The following is a 16,615-nucleotide window of genomic DNA, read 5'->3' as shown; positions in this document are numbered from 1 at the left end:
TTATTATTATTTTTTATATCAAAGGAGACAGCTCAAGGGCAACAAAAAGAGTGTAGGGAAAAAAAAGGCTGCTACTCACCACTCCCATAATGGACAAAAGTAAAGAGTGACCAAAAGAGAGGTCAATTTCCACCAGAGCCTTATCAGATATTTATGGCAGAATGAAGGGAGGTTTGTGAATCTGGTAATTTGTTTTGCAGTGATATGTACCTCTTCCAAGTCCCATAGACATTAAAACTGTCACCAGGGTCATAAAACTATCCCTGAAAATGCTTACAACTTCCGCCACTTATCAGATATTTATGGCAGGATGCAGAGAGGTTTGTGAATCTGGTTATTTGTTTTGTGCTCATATGTACCTCTTACAAGTACCATAGGCCATAAAACTGTCACCAGGGTCATAAAACTATCCCTGAAAATGCCTACAACTTCCGCCACTTATCAGATATTTATGGCAGGATGCAGAGAGGTTTGAGGATGTGTAATTTGTTTTGCTGTCACATATACCTCTTCCAAGTCCCATATTACTCTGTTAAATCTATCGTGTCTGACAGAGATGACGTCAGACGCCCCTCATTAATATTCATGGTAGAGTGAGTACTTTGTTTGCATCTCCACTGCCTCTGTTGGAATAGGTTACGACTTCCTGGTGTTGTGTGGGGGGGGTTGAGGAGGGTTGGCCGAGGGGTTGTGGAGCTTAGCTAAAAAACGGCTTGTGAGAATGAGTTTTATAGCTTATCATTTTGAGTGCTTTCTATGCTTTTATTCTGCTGGTGCTGTGTGCTTCTGCTTGTGAGTGTTGTGAGAGGACATCAGGTCATCTTTTGGGGCAGGACAGGGCTGGGTATGGGGGAAAATTAGCTTATTAACCCGTCCACTGCGATTGGCACGGATTTGCCCTTCACTGGTAGCCTGGTAACATACACTCCCATGTCTTTCTCTGCCTCTGTGGTGGATAGTGGAGTGTTTCCCATGTCGTATTGGTGTGCTGGATATCCCTTCACTGGTAGCCTGGTAACATACACTCCTAGGTCTTTCTCTGCCTCTGTGGTGGATAGTGGAATGTTTCCCATGTGGTATTGGTATGCTGGATATCCCTTCACTGGTAGCCTGGTAACATACACTCCCAGGTCTTTCTCTGCCTCTGTGGTGGATAGTGGAGTGTTACCCATGTGGTATTGGTATGCTGGATATCCCTTCACTGGTAGCCTGGTAACATACACTCCCAGGTCTTTCTCTGCCTCTGTGGTGGATAGTGGAGTGTTACCCATGTGGTATTGGTGTGCTGGATATCCCTTCACTGGTAGCCTGGTAACATACACTCCTAGGTCTTTCTCTGCCTCTGTGGTGGATAGTGGGGTGTTTCCCATGTGGTATTGGTGTGCTGGATATCCCTTCACTGGTAGCCTGGTAACATACACTCCCAGGTCTCTCTCTGCCTCTGTGGTGGATAGTGGAGTGTTTCCCATGTGGTATTGGTGTGCTGGATATCCCCTCCCAAGGTGCAGGACTTAACATTTTTCTTCATTGAATTTTAACCGCCAATTTTTTTTTCATTTCTGTAGCTTGGTGATGTCCTCTGGTAGGAAATCCGCAGTCAACAGGTTAATCAAGATAATGGTAATTGTGTCTCTTTGGAAGGGTGAAGTGATGACAGCGACCTTTTTTTTATCCCTTCTTAATTTATTTTTTTTAACCTGTGTGGTGTTAGTTGACCTTACTGAGTTGAGGTTGGGAAACTAGCTTTTTTTTTTCATTATTTTTTCTAACTGTGGTCTGAGGTTGTTTTAAGTTTCTGCTGGTTCAAAAAGACTTCAGTTTCCTTGTGGTGGGTGATCTGGGAAGGTGTTGAGTGACCAAGTGAGTGTGTGTGTGGTTGGTGGGTGATCTGGGAAGGTGTTGAGTGACCAAGTAAGTGTGTGTGTGGTTGGTGGGTGATCTGGGAAGGTGTTGAGTGACCAAGTGAGTGTGTGTGTGGTTGGTGGGTGATCTGGGAAGGTGATGGTGTGTGTGTGGTTGGTGGGTGATCTGGGAAGGTGTTGAGTGACCAATATAGTGTGTGTGTGGTTGGTGGGTGATCTGGGAAGGTGTTGAGTGACCAAGTAAGTGTGTGTGTGGTTGGTGGGTGATCTGGGAAGGTGTTGAGTGACCAAGTAAGTGTGTGTGTGGTTGGTGGGTGATCTGGGAAGGTGTTGAGTGTATGTGGTTTGTGGTGACAGTGTTGGTGGGTAGGAAGTTGAAGGGAAGGAACAAAAAATAAGGAAATTGACCTGTCTTTCGGCCACAACTCTCGACACTTTTGTGGGAGCAGTGAGTAGCAGGCTTTTTTTATTTATTTATTTATTTTTTTTTTTTTCCTATTTGTTGCCCTTGAACTGTTTCCTCAACTGTAAAAAAAACAAAAAACCACACACACACACTTAAAGATCAATAAGCTGGTTTGTATGTGTCTGGCAGGAAGGGAGTTTGCTCAGTTTATTATTATTATTATTATTATTATTATTATTATTATTATTATTATTATTGTTACTACTACAATTTATTTTTATTATTGATGTAGCTTGTGCTTGTGGATTTTTTTTTTTTATTTTTATTTTTTTTTTTTATTTATTTTTTTTTTTTTTTTTGTGCGTGTGTGTGTGTGTGTGTGTGAGTGTGTGCGTGAGTGAGGCAGGGCAGGTTAACACATTGGATTCTGCTTAATGAGACTCTTTATACCCTTTTTATTATTATGATGTTGCTTTTAAAGTCCAGTAATGTCCATATTGGCCTCCCTATAGTGGTGGTGGTGGTGGTGATTTTTTAATAAGCACACAAAACTTTCTCTAAATGCTTTGTGTATCAGTGGTGATGCAGGTGGTGGTGGTGGTGGTGAAGAGTTTAATGAAGTACTTGCCACATCTTGGTGAGTGGTGCGTGGGTTAAGGTGAGGGTGAGGTGAGCCCGGCCAGTGCTGCAGCTTTCCTTGAGTGCTGCCGCCTTGGTGCTGGATGTTGAGCATAGTGATGGGGACTAATGATCGTAATGATAATTGATGAAGACCTTAATAATAATTTTAGTGCATGCGTTTGTGTGTGTGTGCATATGTGCATGCACCTGGTGTGGCACCCCACCACCACCACCACCCTGGCCCTGGCCGTGGCCTGCCCCACACCTTCATTAAGCAGAGTCCTTGTGTTCCCTGCAGTGTGCCGTGGCCGTCGCTTTGACCCAGGCGGGGAGGAGGAGGGGGCAGAGGGGTGCTTCTCCCTGCCGCTGCTGGAGGACGGCAGCGTCGGCAGCGGCAGTGGCGCGGACGAGCTAGACAGCTCGTCGTCGGTGAGCAGCAGCAGCCACCTGGCCGCCAGCAACTGTCCCACAGACACCGAGGAAGCCTGCAGCAGCAGCAGCGGCACCAAGATGTCGCGGCGGCAGCGCAAGAACAAGAACAAGAGCAAGACCAAGATGAAGAGCAAGAGTGAACGTCAGGGTGGCGGCACCGGCCCCGAGGGTGGCGAGGGCAGCAGCAGTGCCATCGTGGTGGCCAGCACGCAGCAGCTGTTTGAGCGGCTGGGCAAGACGGAGGAGGAGATGCGCCAGCTGGTGCTGCCGCTGTGCTGCACCGTGGAGGCGCGCGTGCTCAACGGCTACCCCTTCACCAGCGGCGGCAGCGGCGTGCATGTGTTCCGCCCCTCCGGCGGCTACACCACGCTGGCAGCCGTCCTGGGCGGGGCCGGGGCACACCACCCCGCCCTGCTGGAGGAGGAGGCCGCCCCGGCAGCCACCCCACCGCCCACCCTGGTGGAGGACGAGGCCACCTCAGACTACTCCGAGCCAGACGAGTCCTTGGTCAACCCCGGCGGCAGCGACTGCTGCGCTGACGACAACGACAGCCAAGATACCTCGTCCGGCATCAGCTCTGACAGCAAGGAGGGGGAGGGGGAGGGGCGGGACTGGTGGTGTGGCTGTGGGGGGGAGGCGGCCGGGGCAGCGCCGCCCTCTGCCTCCCTGCGTGTGGAGCGCTGCAAGCGTTGCCGGCAGAGCTTCAGCCTGGCGGCCAACGGGACGCGGCCCTGTGAGTACCACCCCTGCAAGGTGTCCATGCGTCAAGACGGCACGCTGCGGTACCTCTGCTGCAGCAAGCTGAAGGGCGTGGCCGGCTGCACCGCCGCCCCCATGCATGTGTACCACAACCTGCGCAGCGGCCTCAACGGGCCCCTGGAGGGGTACACCAGCACGCGGCCCGGCCCGGCCAGGGTGGTGGGCCTGGACTGTGAGATGGTGTTCACCTCGGAGGGCTTTGAGCTGGCACGGGTGACGGCAGTGGCCGTGAGTGGCCGTGTGCTGCTGGATGCCTATGTGAGGCCGCGGGGCCACGTGCTGGACTACAACACACAGTTCTCCGGCATCACGGCGCAGCACATGACCGCGGCGGTGAGCTTCACCGAGGCGAGGGAGAGGCTGCTGGCGGTGGCGACAGCAGACACTGTGCTGGTGGGCCACAGCCTGGAGGGTGACCTGGCGGCGCTGCGACTGCTGCATGGACTCGTTGTGGACACGGCGCTGCTGTTCAAGGCGCCGCAGCACCACCAGGGCCTCATGGCATCCTGCCCGCCCATCAAACAGTCCCTCAAGGCACTGGCCAAGAGGCACCTTGGCCGGGACATCCAGACCGACGCAACGGGCCACGACAGCCTCGAGGATGCCACGGTGGTCCTGGACTTGGTCCTCAGCCACTTCATAGAATCTCACAAAGTGTCCAAGGTGGCGCCGCTGCCGCCCGCCCTCAAGAACATGTGAAGTGACAGTTTTTAGGCAGTTTTTATCCTTTTTAATACAAAGACAATTTTTTCCTTTTTAACAAAGACGTTTTTACACGGCAAATCTTTGCAACTACTCTGGGACTCACTGAAGGTCATAACACAGCGAGTGCCTTATTTGTGTTGTGCCTCCCCCCCTGCCCTGCCCTGCCTCCCCTACACACACACCTTGCTGGGGAGGCCGAGCTTACTTACCTTACTGCACGTTGCTGTCACTTGCTCAAGGCCGGTGGAGATGCAGGAGCGGAGGTGACCGAGGGAGGGAGCGAGGCGAGGACTGTTGTGTTGTGGCGATGATCTGGTACAAGTTAAGCATAAACTGTTCTAACCAAAGCGGATGAATGTGTGCGTGCGTGCGTGCGTGTGAGAAGAGGGAGAGAGAGAGGTGTTGTGCCTGCATGCGTTATTTATGTTTTTTGCTTAAGGACTCTGTGGCAGCTTCAAGTAGTCTGTGGGTTTATTTTAAGACTTTAGCGTGAAGTGGTTGTGAGGGAGCAGTCTTTCAAGGGGAGGCGGAAGAGAGGAAGTGAGAGGAGAGAGAGAGAGACTAAAAACACATAATCATCAAGGTCGTATTCGTACTGTGATAACTCTGCATTCCGAATCGGTCTCGCCATTTTACGACCTCACTCATGTTCGTGACGGAGGAAATAAGGAACCATAACAGAAACCAGTCACTCAAGCGTCTTTTCCAACCTTATTTATTTTTTTCCGAATGCAAGATCTCTGTCTCTCTCTCTTCACTGTGGTGGATTCAAAGGAGACGGAAGAAGAGAAGGAACACGGCGGGCGACTTAATTTTGTGTTCTCGTAATGTAGACGTGATATTTCGGTTCGTTTGAGTGTCCGTGTGTTTGTGTGTAATTTAGGAGGGTAATGATTAGTACTCCTCGTCTGTAGTTTTATTTTCGGTTGCCATGTGGTTGTCTGAGGAGGTTGAAGTAGGGAGAAATAGGGAAATGAGGTCACAATATATACTTGGGATGGGATACAGACAGACAGATGGACTTCACAACCACACCCACCACAACCATAACATTTACTACCACACACGAATTTTAACTCTTTAACTCGTTGCATTTCTTAGTTGGTTTGTTGTCGTAGTGGCGTGAGGGAGGGAGCGAGTGATCGTAAGCCTTCCGCTCGTCTCCCTCCGCCCTCACAAACTGGTCCGTGCGTAGCCGTGTCGCAGCTCACCGTTCATCATGTTTTATATTTTTATACTTACATTTACGTGTCCCGTGTCCTTCTGTTGTGTATGTATTTATGTGTTCCTCGCATGGGTGTGCATGTGTGTGTATACGTAAGTCACGAGTGGCAGCTCTTTCGTTCCGTAGGAGTCGTAGAATAGGACGTCGTTTTTAGTCATTCGTGTAGGGTTAGGGAGGAAAGCGTGCGTAATGTACATGGCATCAGCAGTAGTAACACGACCTCTCAGTCACCGAGCTTCATTACGTCTATATTTTTTGCATTACGTGATGTCGGGTGAAGTCCGAGAGAGGGCGACAAGTGATTAAATGTACATGGCATCAGCAGCAGTAACACGACCTCTCAGTCACCGAGCTTCATTACGTCTATATTTTTTTGCATTACGTGATGTCGTGAAGTCCGAGAGAGGGCGACAAGTGATTATTTTGGATTTTTATTTATCAGTCGGGTCTTGCTACTCTTTTGGTTAACGTTATTGGCTTGGTTTGCAGTACGGTTTGACGAGGGAAGTCCGAGAAAGGTTAACGGCAAGTGACTTTTCGGTTATTTATTTTATTAGTCTCGGCTACTCCTCTGGTTAACATTATTGGGTCACATTGCCTTACGGTTTGACGAGTGAAGTCCGAGGAAGGTCTCAGCCACTCCCATAGGTTTTTATCGCAATTGGGTCGGTTTTTAGCTAATTTTCCCTTTGGTTTTGCGCAACTCTGTGAAATTCGCTCAAAACAACGGTAGCTTTTGGCGATTTTAACTCTCTTAAGGCTTGTACAAAATAATCTAAAAAAAAAATCATCTCTAGGTAAATTCTTAAGGTTTTACGGTTCGTACAAAAACTCACAAAAAAATCTCGGTAGAGCGGTTAGGTTGGTCAATAAATAAGTTGGTATTCATTAGGATGGTGAATAAACAGGCATGTTCCCCTTGTTCATCAAAAAAAGTTAGCATAAAGGAAAAGGTCAAACAAAACTGGAAACAAGAGTACAATAGATTTCTTTGTGTAGGTGACTGTGTAGGTCTGGCAATGATTAATTTATATTCTTTAGGCATAATGTGAATGATTGTATGTACGGTGAAAGTGTCTGAATCCCATTGGTTTAAGAATTCCGATTGTCCGCATTTGTTAAGGAAATTATAAACACCCAACCAACCTCGTAAGGGAAGTTAAGGACGTTAAAATGAAAAGAATAGAAAGTAGAGGAAATTATCAACTAAAAACTAATTAATGTCTGAAATCTCGTGTCTCGGTAATTATTTAAAGACACCTAGATGAAAGACGGTCAAAATTTTCTGTTGGGATTCATAAACTTCCGCTGTATGGTGCTGTGAGGCATCTGTGTGGAGTATACCATCCTTCGTAAGCGCAGCGGAATGTCCAGTTGGTGAAATGATGAAAATTTCTTTGCCGGGTGACGTGAAAAGTTTCAAAGTGAGTGAAGTGGCGAAAAAGACTGCAGCGAGTAAGTGAATGACTGAAAAGTTTTGTCTGGACTAAATTAAACGGCGAGAAAGATTGAGTAAGTGCAATGAGTGACTGTGTTTTTCAGTGTGTTTTAAAATGCAGTATACTTAGCGAGTCATCATTTCCAAAAGACTGCAGTAAGCGAATGACGGAAAAGTTTTGTCTGGACTAAATGAAACGGTGAAAAAGATTGAGTAAATGCAATGAGTGACTGTTTTTCAGCGTGTTTTAAAATACAGTATACTTGTATGTCATCATTTCCAAAAGACTGCAGTAAGCGAATGACGGAAAAGTTTTGTCCGGACTAAATTAAACGGCGAGAAAGATTGAGTAAGTGCAATGAGTGACTGTTTTTGAGCGTGTTTTAAAATGCAGTATACTTGCGTGTCATCATTTCCAAAAGTCTGCAGTGATTAAGCGAAATGAAGGAATATTTTGTCCTGACTTAATGAAACGGCGAGAAAGATTGAGTAAGTGCAATGAGTGACTGTGTTTTTCAGCATGTTCTAAGATGCAGTATACTTAGCGTGTCATCGTTTCCAAAAGTCTGCAGTAAATCAGCTAAATGCCGGAAAATTTTATTGTGATGAAATTAAATAGCAAGAAAAATTGATGAAATATTGATGAAATAGCAAGATAGATTGATGAAATAGCGAGAATGATTGATGAAATAGCGAGACAGATTGATGAAATAGTGAGAAATTGATGAAACGGTGAAAATGGTTGATGAAATAGCGAGAATGATTGATGAAACGGTGAGAAAGGTTGTCGAGTAAGTGCAGTGCGGGACTTTTTCAGCGTGTTTTTTCAATGCAGTATAGTTAGTGTGTTATCATTCACGCCTGGGTTAAGCCGGGCGCCAGCAGTACTTGGTGAGCGTTGCGTTAACAGTGCAGTATGTTTAGTATATTATTATTCATACGTACATTACTTAAGATGGTTGAAGTGATAGTATATACAATGCAGTATGCTTAAGTATTACCATTCATTCACAAAGAAATAAAAGGTCAATGAATGCCAAGTGAGAGTATTTACAATGCAGTGCAGTATCTGTATAGTATTGCCATTCTTTAAATAAAACTTTTAATATTGAACCCCTGTCTTGTTCCATCCTTTTCCCTCCCTTTATGCTCCTTGAACTTGGAGGGCGATGAGCTTGTAGGTGAAGCAAAGACTATGGTAAAGTTATGCAATTAAGGTATCGGAAACTATGCAGTCATTCTAATACCTAATACCTAAAAGTTCCATCACTGTCTAAGGGTTAACATCAACACTCATGCACCTTTTTGAATCTCCACACAACTAAACACCCACGCATACCCCTATTTCTTCATCCACATAAACACTGCCTCTTCACACCCACACTCCCTTATCCCAATGAGCTGCTTAGTATAGATCTGTCATTAACCCTTTCCATCCATGACGCAGACGTCGGCATCACAGTATGGAAAGAGTCAAGAGGAAATGGAAGAGGATTAATCCTCCTCTAAACCTCTCAATCCTCTGAATTCCTCTTAATCCTTTTCCATTTCCTCTTAAGAGATTTAGAAGAGGACCCTCCTCCTCACCCAGCCACTCCACTTCTTACCCTCTCGTTCTACATTCACCCACTCCACAATCACTTCCTCACCCTCTCGTCCACCCCCATTCACCCTTGCACACACACCTTTCTTCCTCCCCCGATAAATCACGCGGTACATACACCCACCCACTCACTTCCTCACCTTCTCGTCCCCATCCACCCACGCCTTTTTTCCTCCCTCGACAGATCGCACGGTACAGATCTGGTCGACGAAGGACTTCAACCTAAAGGAACACAAAAGCGTCCGAGGCAACATTGAGTTCGACTTCGCCACCAAGGTCTGCTGGAGTCCTGATGGCAAGGCGGTCATCCTGCACAAGTCCGTCGCCAACACCATTGAGGTCTACAAGCTCACGAAGAGGCCTGATGGTTCTCTCGGCAGCCCACAGGTGTCGCTTACCTTCCCGCAGGTGAGTAAGTCGTTAAGTTTGGGTTTTCGCGTGACCTGACCCGAGTGGATGTTTTTAGATTTACTTTTCTCTCACTGACCTCATTATTTCTCTTGCTGACCTCATTATTTCTCTTGCTGACCTCATTATTTCTTGCTGACCTCATTATTTCTCTTGCTGACCTCATTTTTCACACTGACCTTACTTGTTTACTTGCAGATTGTTTTTAGTTTTTGTATATATATATTTTTTTAAATTTCCAACTGACCTTGCCTGTGCCAGATTGTCTTATTGTTCATGTTTTCATTGTTTGTTTCTTTATTTGTTTATCATTTTTCACGCAAGTCCTGGAGGTAGTTCGACCCTTCTTCTGTACCATGAACCTAGGAAAACACTCATTAGAACCCGATTGTGACTTGTTTCTTATTTGTTTATCATTTTTCACGCAAGTCCTGGTGGTAGTTTGACCCTTCTTCTGTACCATGAACCTAAAAACACTCATTAGAACCCGACTGACCCCCTCTTTGACCTTTAAAAATAGCTGATGTGAGAAGCCAAAGTGTCTTCTAAGGCCGACCTATGTCCCACCATCCCCCCCACAGCATGACAGGGAGGCGGACGTGATAGCCTTGGACGTGGCGGTGACGGGCAAGTTCATCATGTCCTGCAACAACAAGAACCAACTGATCATCTGGGGCCTGCGCGGCGAGGTGATGGAGATGGTGGACACGCGGCACGGAGACACGTACTCAGCAACCCTGTCCCCGTGTGGCAGATTCGTGGCCACTACAGGTTAGTTAAGTCCGCCTGGTCAGGGTGTGGTGTGTCCTTGATGGCTTGTTATATTGAAAGAGTGAATGAGATGAAAAGTTCAGTGCCCGGTAAACGTCTCGCCCCTCCCATGTATTGAAACCAGTCCCTTCCTTCCGTTCTTATCCCTTCCCTTCCCATCCTTCCTAACCATTTCCCTTCCTTTCCCTTTCTTTATCTTCCATTCCCATCCCATTCCAACCCTTCCCTTCCCTCCTTTCTCTTCCCCATCCCTTTTTTCCTGTTTCCTTCCTTTCCTTCTTATCCCTTCCCTTCCCATCCTTTCTAACCATTTCCCTTCCTTTCCCTTTCTTTATCTTCCATTCCCATCCCATTCCAACCCTTCCCTTCCCTCCTTTCTCTTCCCCATCCCTTTTTTCCTGTTTCCTTCCTTCCCTTCTTATCCCTTCCCTTCCCATCCTTCCTAACCATTTCCCTTTCTTTATCTTCCTTTCCCATCCCATTCCAATCCTTCCCTTCCCCATCCCTTTTTTCCCCTTTCCTTCTTCTGCCTTTCCTTCCTGCCCCTGGTCAATAAATAGATACCTGGGTAAACCTGGGGAAGGTAAATTGTGGTAACCTGGATGTCACACCTCCCTCTGTCCCAGGATGGTGATTTCTTTTGTGATGGAGATAGCGCCAAATTGTTGTTTTTCTTTTCTTTTTTTTTAAGCCCCAACAAGAACTTTTTTTTCTTTTTTTTTTTAAGCGCCAACAAGAACTCCCCTCCCCCCTTCCTAACGTGAATTTGAGTTGACGTCCCCTTCTTTCTCCTCCACAGGCTTCACCCCGGATGTCAAGGTGTGGGAGGTGAAATTCAGCAAGGCCGGGAACTTTGAGGGCATCAAGCGTGCCTTCGACCTGTCGGGGCACAAGGCCGGCATCTACAGCTGCAGCATAAACAGCGACTCCACGCGCATGGTCTCCGTCTCCAAGGATGGCACCTGGAGACTCTTCGACACCAACAGTGAGTCTCATGAGGCTGTTTTGTTCTTGTGGGATGGATTCTTCGTGATAGCTGTTACCAGTGTTCATGTTATTATTTCGTCTGGCCTTGTCTTAAGAAAATATGTCAACCTTATCTGAATATATTCCAAGTAATTGTTCAAGGATAAAAAAATTGATGCCAGAAAATACAGAAGCTCTCTTGTTTTGCCGATAGTTCTTTTGTTTAGCTTCTGTAAGGATTATGATAGCAGCAGTGTCTCAAATCCAAATCCTTTAATTATAAAAAAAATATAACTATGCCTTTACAATTGGTGTATAAAAGATCAGAAATACAGTGATGACTTGAAAGTAATAGTGCATGATTTTTGAACAGAATGAAAGAATATGTACATTTCATTTATCTATTTTTTCCATATAATCCCCTCCTTCCATCCCCCGTCAGTTGAGTACCAGAAGGGCCAGCTGGTGTACCTCCTCAAGTCCGGCCCCTACGAGAACAAGACTCAGCCGGCCCTCATCCGCCTCGCCCCGGACGGCCGCACCATCGCCATCGCCTCGGCCGCCTCGCTCACCTTCTTCTCGGCCATCACCGGCGACATCCTCAACACCATCAACGACATCTACGCAGGTTGGAGGAATGCCCAGCTGGAGGCACTGCTCAGGCCCTGTTCTTTTATCTGCCCTTTCTTTATTTCTTCTTTCTTTTTGTTCTTCAGAGGTACTGTTTGATGCTGAACATGTTAGAGAGAGAGAGAGAGATGGACTTTATTATTATTTTATTCATCTTCATCTTCTCTTTATTATCAATCATATTTTCCCTTCCCTTCTTTTCGATTATTCTCTCTCTCTCTCTCTCTCTCTCTCTCTCTCTCTCTCTCTCTCTCTCTCTCTCTCTCTTTCTTTCTTTTACTGCTTCTGATTGATGATTGTGTATGTGTATTTTTGTTATATTTGTCTTCCTATTTTTGTTTGTTCTTGTTCTCTCTTTGAGCGTCAATAATTTTTGTGTTGTGTGCCCTTCATGGCTCTCGGCTCCTCCACCACCTCACTCCTTTCCCTCCGTCCCTGCCCAGGAAACATCATTGAACTCTGCTTTGACCCGGAGAGCAAGCTGCTGCTGACCATGGGTGACCGCCACGTGAGGGTGTTCCACAATGTTGCTGGCTACCACGCCGCCATACAGGTGAGCAGTAGTGGAAGAGGGCGGTCTCAAGGGTCCTTCACCCACACTGATCCACTATGCATTGAGTCCCTGATCTGGGTTGGTTGGGACGAGGCTGCAAACCCTCTAAGCATAACCTTCAACCCAGCCAGATACAAAATTAAAAGCAGAGGTCTTAATTGACATGCCTAACAGAGACAGAGACAGTTGGGCAGACAGATAGACTAGACAAGCAATGTATACTCCATCATACACCCCTGTTGACTGACTGATTTCTCTCCATCTCTAATAACCTAACAAACATTCCCTCACCAGGACTTAGAGGCCAGCCACAAGAAGGCGACCTCGGCAGCCATGCGGGACAGGATCAACCAGCAGATCAAAGAGGCCAAGAAGGCTCTTGAGACCATCCAGAAGCTCACCCGCGTCAAGTCCAAGAACAAGTGAACACCTGCGGCCGGGGCGGTGGCAGGGGGGGGCAAGGGTGGCAATGACCTCCTCCTCCTCTGTGGCCGCCCACCCGCCAGCCCTCCCCCACCCACTCGCCCACCAGCCAGTGTGCAATGCAAAGCCTGAACATGTACAAGATTTTCCACCAGATTAACAACTAACCAATGATGTAGATTCCTTGATAGACCAATACAGTTTCCTCTCTTCCTTTTCCTCCTCCTACTCTCACTTGTCCTGCTCCTCATCCTCTTCTAATACTGCTTTTTAACTTGTTATATACAGTTCACAGTATTCTTCTGTGATCAATCCAGATAGTTTTATGCTCAGATTGAGGGTCAGAATATTTTTTCGTTGATTTTTTCACTGGCAAGTTGAGGTGTTGAGGCAGGTACGTGAAGCCAAGCAAGCTGTGTACTGTCGTGTCTCTCACCATGATAGAATTGCCTTTTTAACTCTTAACTGACATGCCTAACAGACAGAGTTTGGCAGACTGATAGACTTAAAGCTGACCGAGTCATCTACCCCCGAGTATTAATTGGATATTTTAAATTGTTTCCTTTAGTGTAATGGGGCAGTCAATAGGGAGAAAAACTGTCCATGATGCACTTCCCAACCAGAAGATAGATGATTATTATTTAGTTCCAGAGGAATCTTGGTATTCCCCTCCTGAAAGTCCGAAGTCATGGGAAGGAGGAAGAGTGGCAGGAAGGTTGCGTTGGTCTTATCTTACGCTTACAAGATTGGTCTCAAGACTTGGGTTAACTTCTTAATTTTTTTTATCATTGGTAATTTTCAACCAGGCTAAAGTTGTGCTGATTTTATGCCTAACCTGTACAACGTTGCTCATGGGATGTGTGGCTCTATTCCTTGTGATATTTTGTGGGGGAATTCCTAGCAGACAGGCTGAGGTGTGTGCTATTGTTACAGTAAAGTTTACATTGCTCTGGGGAGGCAAGGCTTGATTTCTCACTTTGTTGTTCACTTTGGGTTCACTTTGATTAGACATGAAGGATGACGGGCCACTCCATCAGTCCAACACAGTATCAATATGACGCCCAAACCAAATATAATTCTCCATAAGGCACAGGTGCAATGCAAAGCCTGAACATGTACAAAATTGACCACCAGACTAATTAATGACTAACCAATGATGTAGATTCCTTGATTGATTCCTTTTCCTCCTCCTATTCCCACTCATCCTGCTCTTCTTTCTCCCCTTGCCACTAATACTTAACGATTTCACACTTAGTTTCCAAAAATTTGTCACCTTCTACATGAACGCCAAACACTATACAAGATATTTTCAAAGTCTTTAGCATTTGGTGAAGGAGCTTATTAATGAATGTGTTGGACTGTGGAGCTGCTGGCCCTCAAGTTGTGTGCTATAATTACTCTTTATGTTACAGACACGATTCACTGGTACTGGCGCTGGTAGGTTGGTTCTCTTTCATATATGCACTTTTCTATGCAGCCTCTTCTGACTGGTACTTTTTTCTTATGCAGGACAGTACTCCCTCCAGTTTTGCAATATGACAATTTTTGCTTCCAAGACCATAAAAATGACATTTGATGAAAACCTAATTTTGCAATGTAACTTTTAATGTTGCAAGTGATGCCGTAAGAAAGTGAGGTTTTCCAGACTAGTTTTCAGGGGGAGGAGTGACAGGGTCTAGATGTCTGGCTATGCTGCATCAGCGGTGGTCATGAAGCCTCCAACATTTTCAGTCATAATACTACTGTGAATTATAGTCATGAATGTTTCGTTTTATATAAACTGCCGAGTGGCCTACGACTACCCACATGCTGCCCTGAAGACCACCTATCAACCCGGACTCTAGATTACCTCTTCAAAGAGAGGCTCAAGCTCCGGGGGGGTAGCGTGTGCCAGAACAGGCTGGGCAGACCATCAGGCCCCACCAGGGAAAAAGCCTGATGGTGCAATTTCCCCAATTAGGTTAATTTTGCAAATTCATATATTTGTATTTAGCAACCCACAGTGTCAAATGAATTCTTGCAAAATTGGAGGGAGTGTTGTAGTATTGTATTTCTTTTACTATTATTTATTTGTGTTCATGCTAATGAAGCTCACGTTGTTCTACCCAAAGAGGATATTTATTTTTATTTATTATTTAACAGATGTATGCAAGATGGCTATGCATATTTTTCTCTTCAAATGTTTCTTTTCATCAGAGGGGCATTACTGTTGTTGACTTTTATTTAACATAACATTGATAGCAAAGAAAGTGGTTTTGCTTTTTTGGGGAATTTGTTTTGATGTTTTGATGCACTTATTGCTGCTGCCATTCAATCAATAAGTTACACAAGATTATTCCTCTTTTTAGTTTACAAGATATGTTTTAGGTTACTCAGCTCTCACTCATGGGTGGTTGTGAGGACAAACAAACTAACGTGTGTGCGTGTGTGTGAGTTCAATTATCCTTCGTCATTGACTGGTTCATGGCTGGGAGACTTGACCCACACACACACAAACAGACCTAACCCTCCCAGCTCTCATTTCTATTACGTCGCGATGTTACGTACTTGGTGAGCCGTGTGTGTTCGTACGTGCCGGTGCTTGGGCTCGGTGAATCGGCTGTGGCAGTGTTCTCGGCACTCTTGGCCGTTTAGGTGTAGGGACAAGCGACAGACAAAGGTCGGCCGAGAGTCAGTGCTCTGTGTTGTCGAGGGTGTGAATTAACCGTTGCTGTATTACGCATTATTCCGCAGGTCTTGAGTCTTGCTTGATGGTGGCCAGCTGGGAAAGGGTTTGTGTTCAAGAATGGCATTAATAAATCTTTGAAAATAATAGTCACATTACTTGCTCCCCATTTTCTTTCTACACAATCATTTACATAGAATTGCGGGCTTTTTTTTCTTTTTTCCATGAGCTGTTTCCGAGATAATAAACAAAATTATATCCTACCTCACTCTTCTGGTGTCTAATTTTCTCTTTAGACACAAGACAACAAAAACAGCAATTTGTACTTCCTTCACCAACACAAAAATAATACTAGACAGTCACTCGAATCTTTTCTTTTTCTCATTAAACACAACAAAGCAAACATTGCTTCATATAACTTAACTAAAAACAAAGACACTCAATCTCACTTTAGTCTCATCTCATCACTCTTACACGAATTCACTTGTTCATCACATAAATAATAACCTAAATTTTTACCTCATTGTAAACTCATTCTCCTATTAAACTTTTTCAATACACTTCACTTCCGTCTCATCCATTCACTAACAAAATACCTCTAGCCAATCCAATCCTCAGCTCCCGCCAGCTTCCTTGTCCTCTGCCACATCCATCGGCAGAGTCTCGTCCTCTGCTGGGGGCGCCTCTACAAGGGGGGCGGCATCCTCGGGCAGCCCCTGGAGACTCCCCTGCACCCTGCCCGCCTCAATCTTGGCGTAGAGTTTCTTGTAGCGTCTCTGTTCCTGTGGAGTGAGTGAACGAAATGGTGAAGGAGGAGGAGGAAGAAGAGAAGAGTGAGCGTAGGAGAAAGTAAGGAAATAATATGAAGGGAATAATGGAAAGGAAGGAGAGGTGAAGAGGGAGAGAGAGTGGAAAGAATAAAACGACAGGAGAAATGAAGAATGGAAGGGAAGTTCAAGAGAAATAAAAAGTAAATGGAGATAAGAAAAATAACAGGGAGAAAAAGGTAGGTACAGAAGTTGAGGTGGAAAGGAAGAGCAAGGGGGCAGTAGGAGAGATGAGGAGGGAAAGAGTAGGATGTAAGGGAAGGAAAGAGAAACGAAGGGAAAAAACAGAAGCAAATAAAGATTGGAAAGGCTAAATGTAAG

The 16,615-nt window shown here is 45.7% G+C and overlaps 3 protein-coding genes and 1 long non-coding RNA gene across 8 annotated transcripts in view; 3 read left to right on the top strand and 1 right to left on the bottom strand.

Annotated features, from left to right (window-relative positions):
- LOC126985740 (uncharacterized) overlaps positions 1-8,561 on the top strand; it is a 21,073-nt gene extending 12,512 nt beyond the window's left edge. Inside the window, exons 3-4 of one of the 2 annotated variants that reach the window (XR_007738999.1) lie at positions 3,188-7,851; positions 7,994-8,561. Coding sequence is in view for 1 of the 2 variants with exons in the window: in XM_050840979.1 (XP_050696936.1) it covers positions 3,188-4,779 (1,592 nt within the window). In the remaining variant the exon portion in view is untranslated. Of the gene's footprint in view, positions 1-3,187 lie in introns of both variants that reach the window. The other variant, XM_050840979.1, reaches the window with a different exon arrangement.
- Positions 1,627-2,566, top strand: LOC126985744 (uncharacterized). The gene is made up of 3 exons (XR_007739000.1): positions 1,627-1,845; positions 1,897-1,998; positions 2,088-2,566. It is a non-coding gene; the product is annotated as an uncharacterized LOC126985744 (long non-coding RNA).
- LOC126985609 (transducin beta-like protein 2) lies at positions 7,393-12,805 on the top strand. Its single transcript, XM_050840764.1, has 7 exons — positions 7,393-7,465; positions 9,236-9,459; positions 10,041-10,230; positions 11,030-11,215; positions 11,639-11,824; positions 12,270-12,379; positions 12,674-12,805. The coding sequence occupies exons 1-7, from the start codon at positions 7,393-7,395 to the stop codon at positions 12,803-12,805; spliced, it is 1,101 nt and encodes a 366-aa protein (XP_050696721.1).
- The window catches only part of LOC126985738 (nuclear valosin-containing protein-like), a 17,990-nt gene continuing 13,171 nt past the window's right edge, over positions 11,797-16,615 (bottom strand). For 2 of the 4 annotated variants that reach the window (XM_050840975.1, XM_050840976.1), the window contains exon 17: positions 13,796-16,249. In XM_050840975.1, the coding sequence (XP_050696932.1) occupies positions 16,082-16,249 (168 nt within the window). In that variant the 3' untranslated portion in view covers positions 13,796-16,081. Of the gene's footprint in view, positions 11,928-13,795; positions 16,250-16,615 lie in introns of those variants that run through there. The other 2 variants (XM_050840978.1, XM_050840977.1) reach the window with 2 other exon arrangements.

The sequence above is a fragment of the Eriocheir sinensis genome, chromosome 60 (genome assembly GCF_024679095.1).
Source record: "Eriocheir sinensis breed Jianghai 21 chromosome 60, ASM2467909v1, whole genome shotgun sequence".
Lineage (NCBI taxonomy): Eukaryota > Metazoa > Arthropoda > Malacostraca > Decapoda > Varunidae > Eriocheir > Eriocheir sinensis.
This window is presented reverse-complemented; position numbering and strand designations above follow the sequence as displayed.

Excerpts from the sequence above, each read along its gene's own strand:
- LOC126985609 (XM_050840764.1), top strand. The coding sequence starts at position 7,393 with ATGATGAAAATTTCTTTGCCGGGTGACGTGAAAAGTTTCAAAGTGAGT. Across the intron at positions 9,460-10,040 it reads TGTCGCTTACCTTCCCGCAG|CATGACAGGGAGGCGGACGT; the intron begins GTGAGTAAGTCG and ends TCCCCCCCACAG. Across the intron at positions 11,825-12,269 it reads CATCAACGACATCTACGCAG|GAAACATCATTGAACTCTGC; the intron begins GTTGGAGGAATG and ends GTCCCTGCCCAG.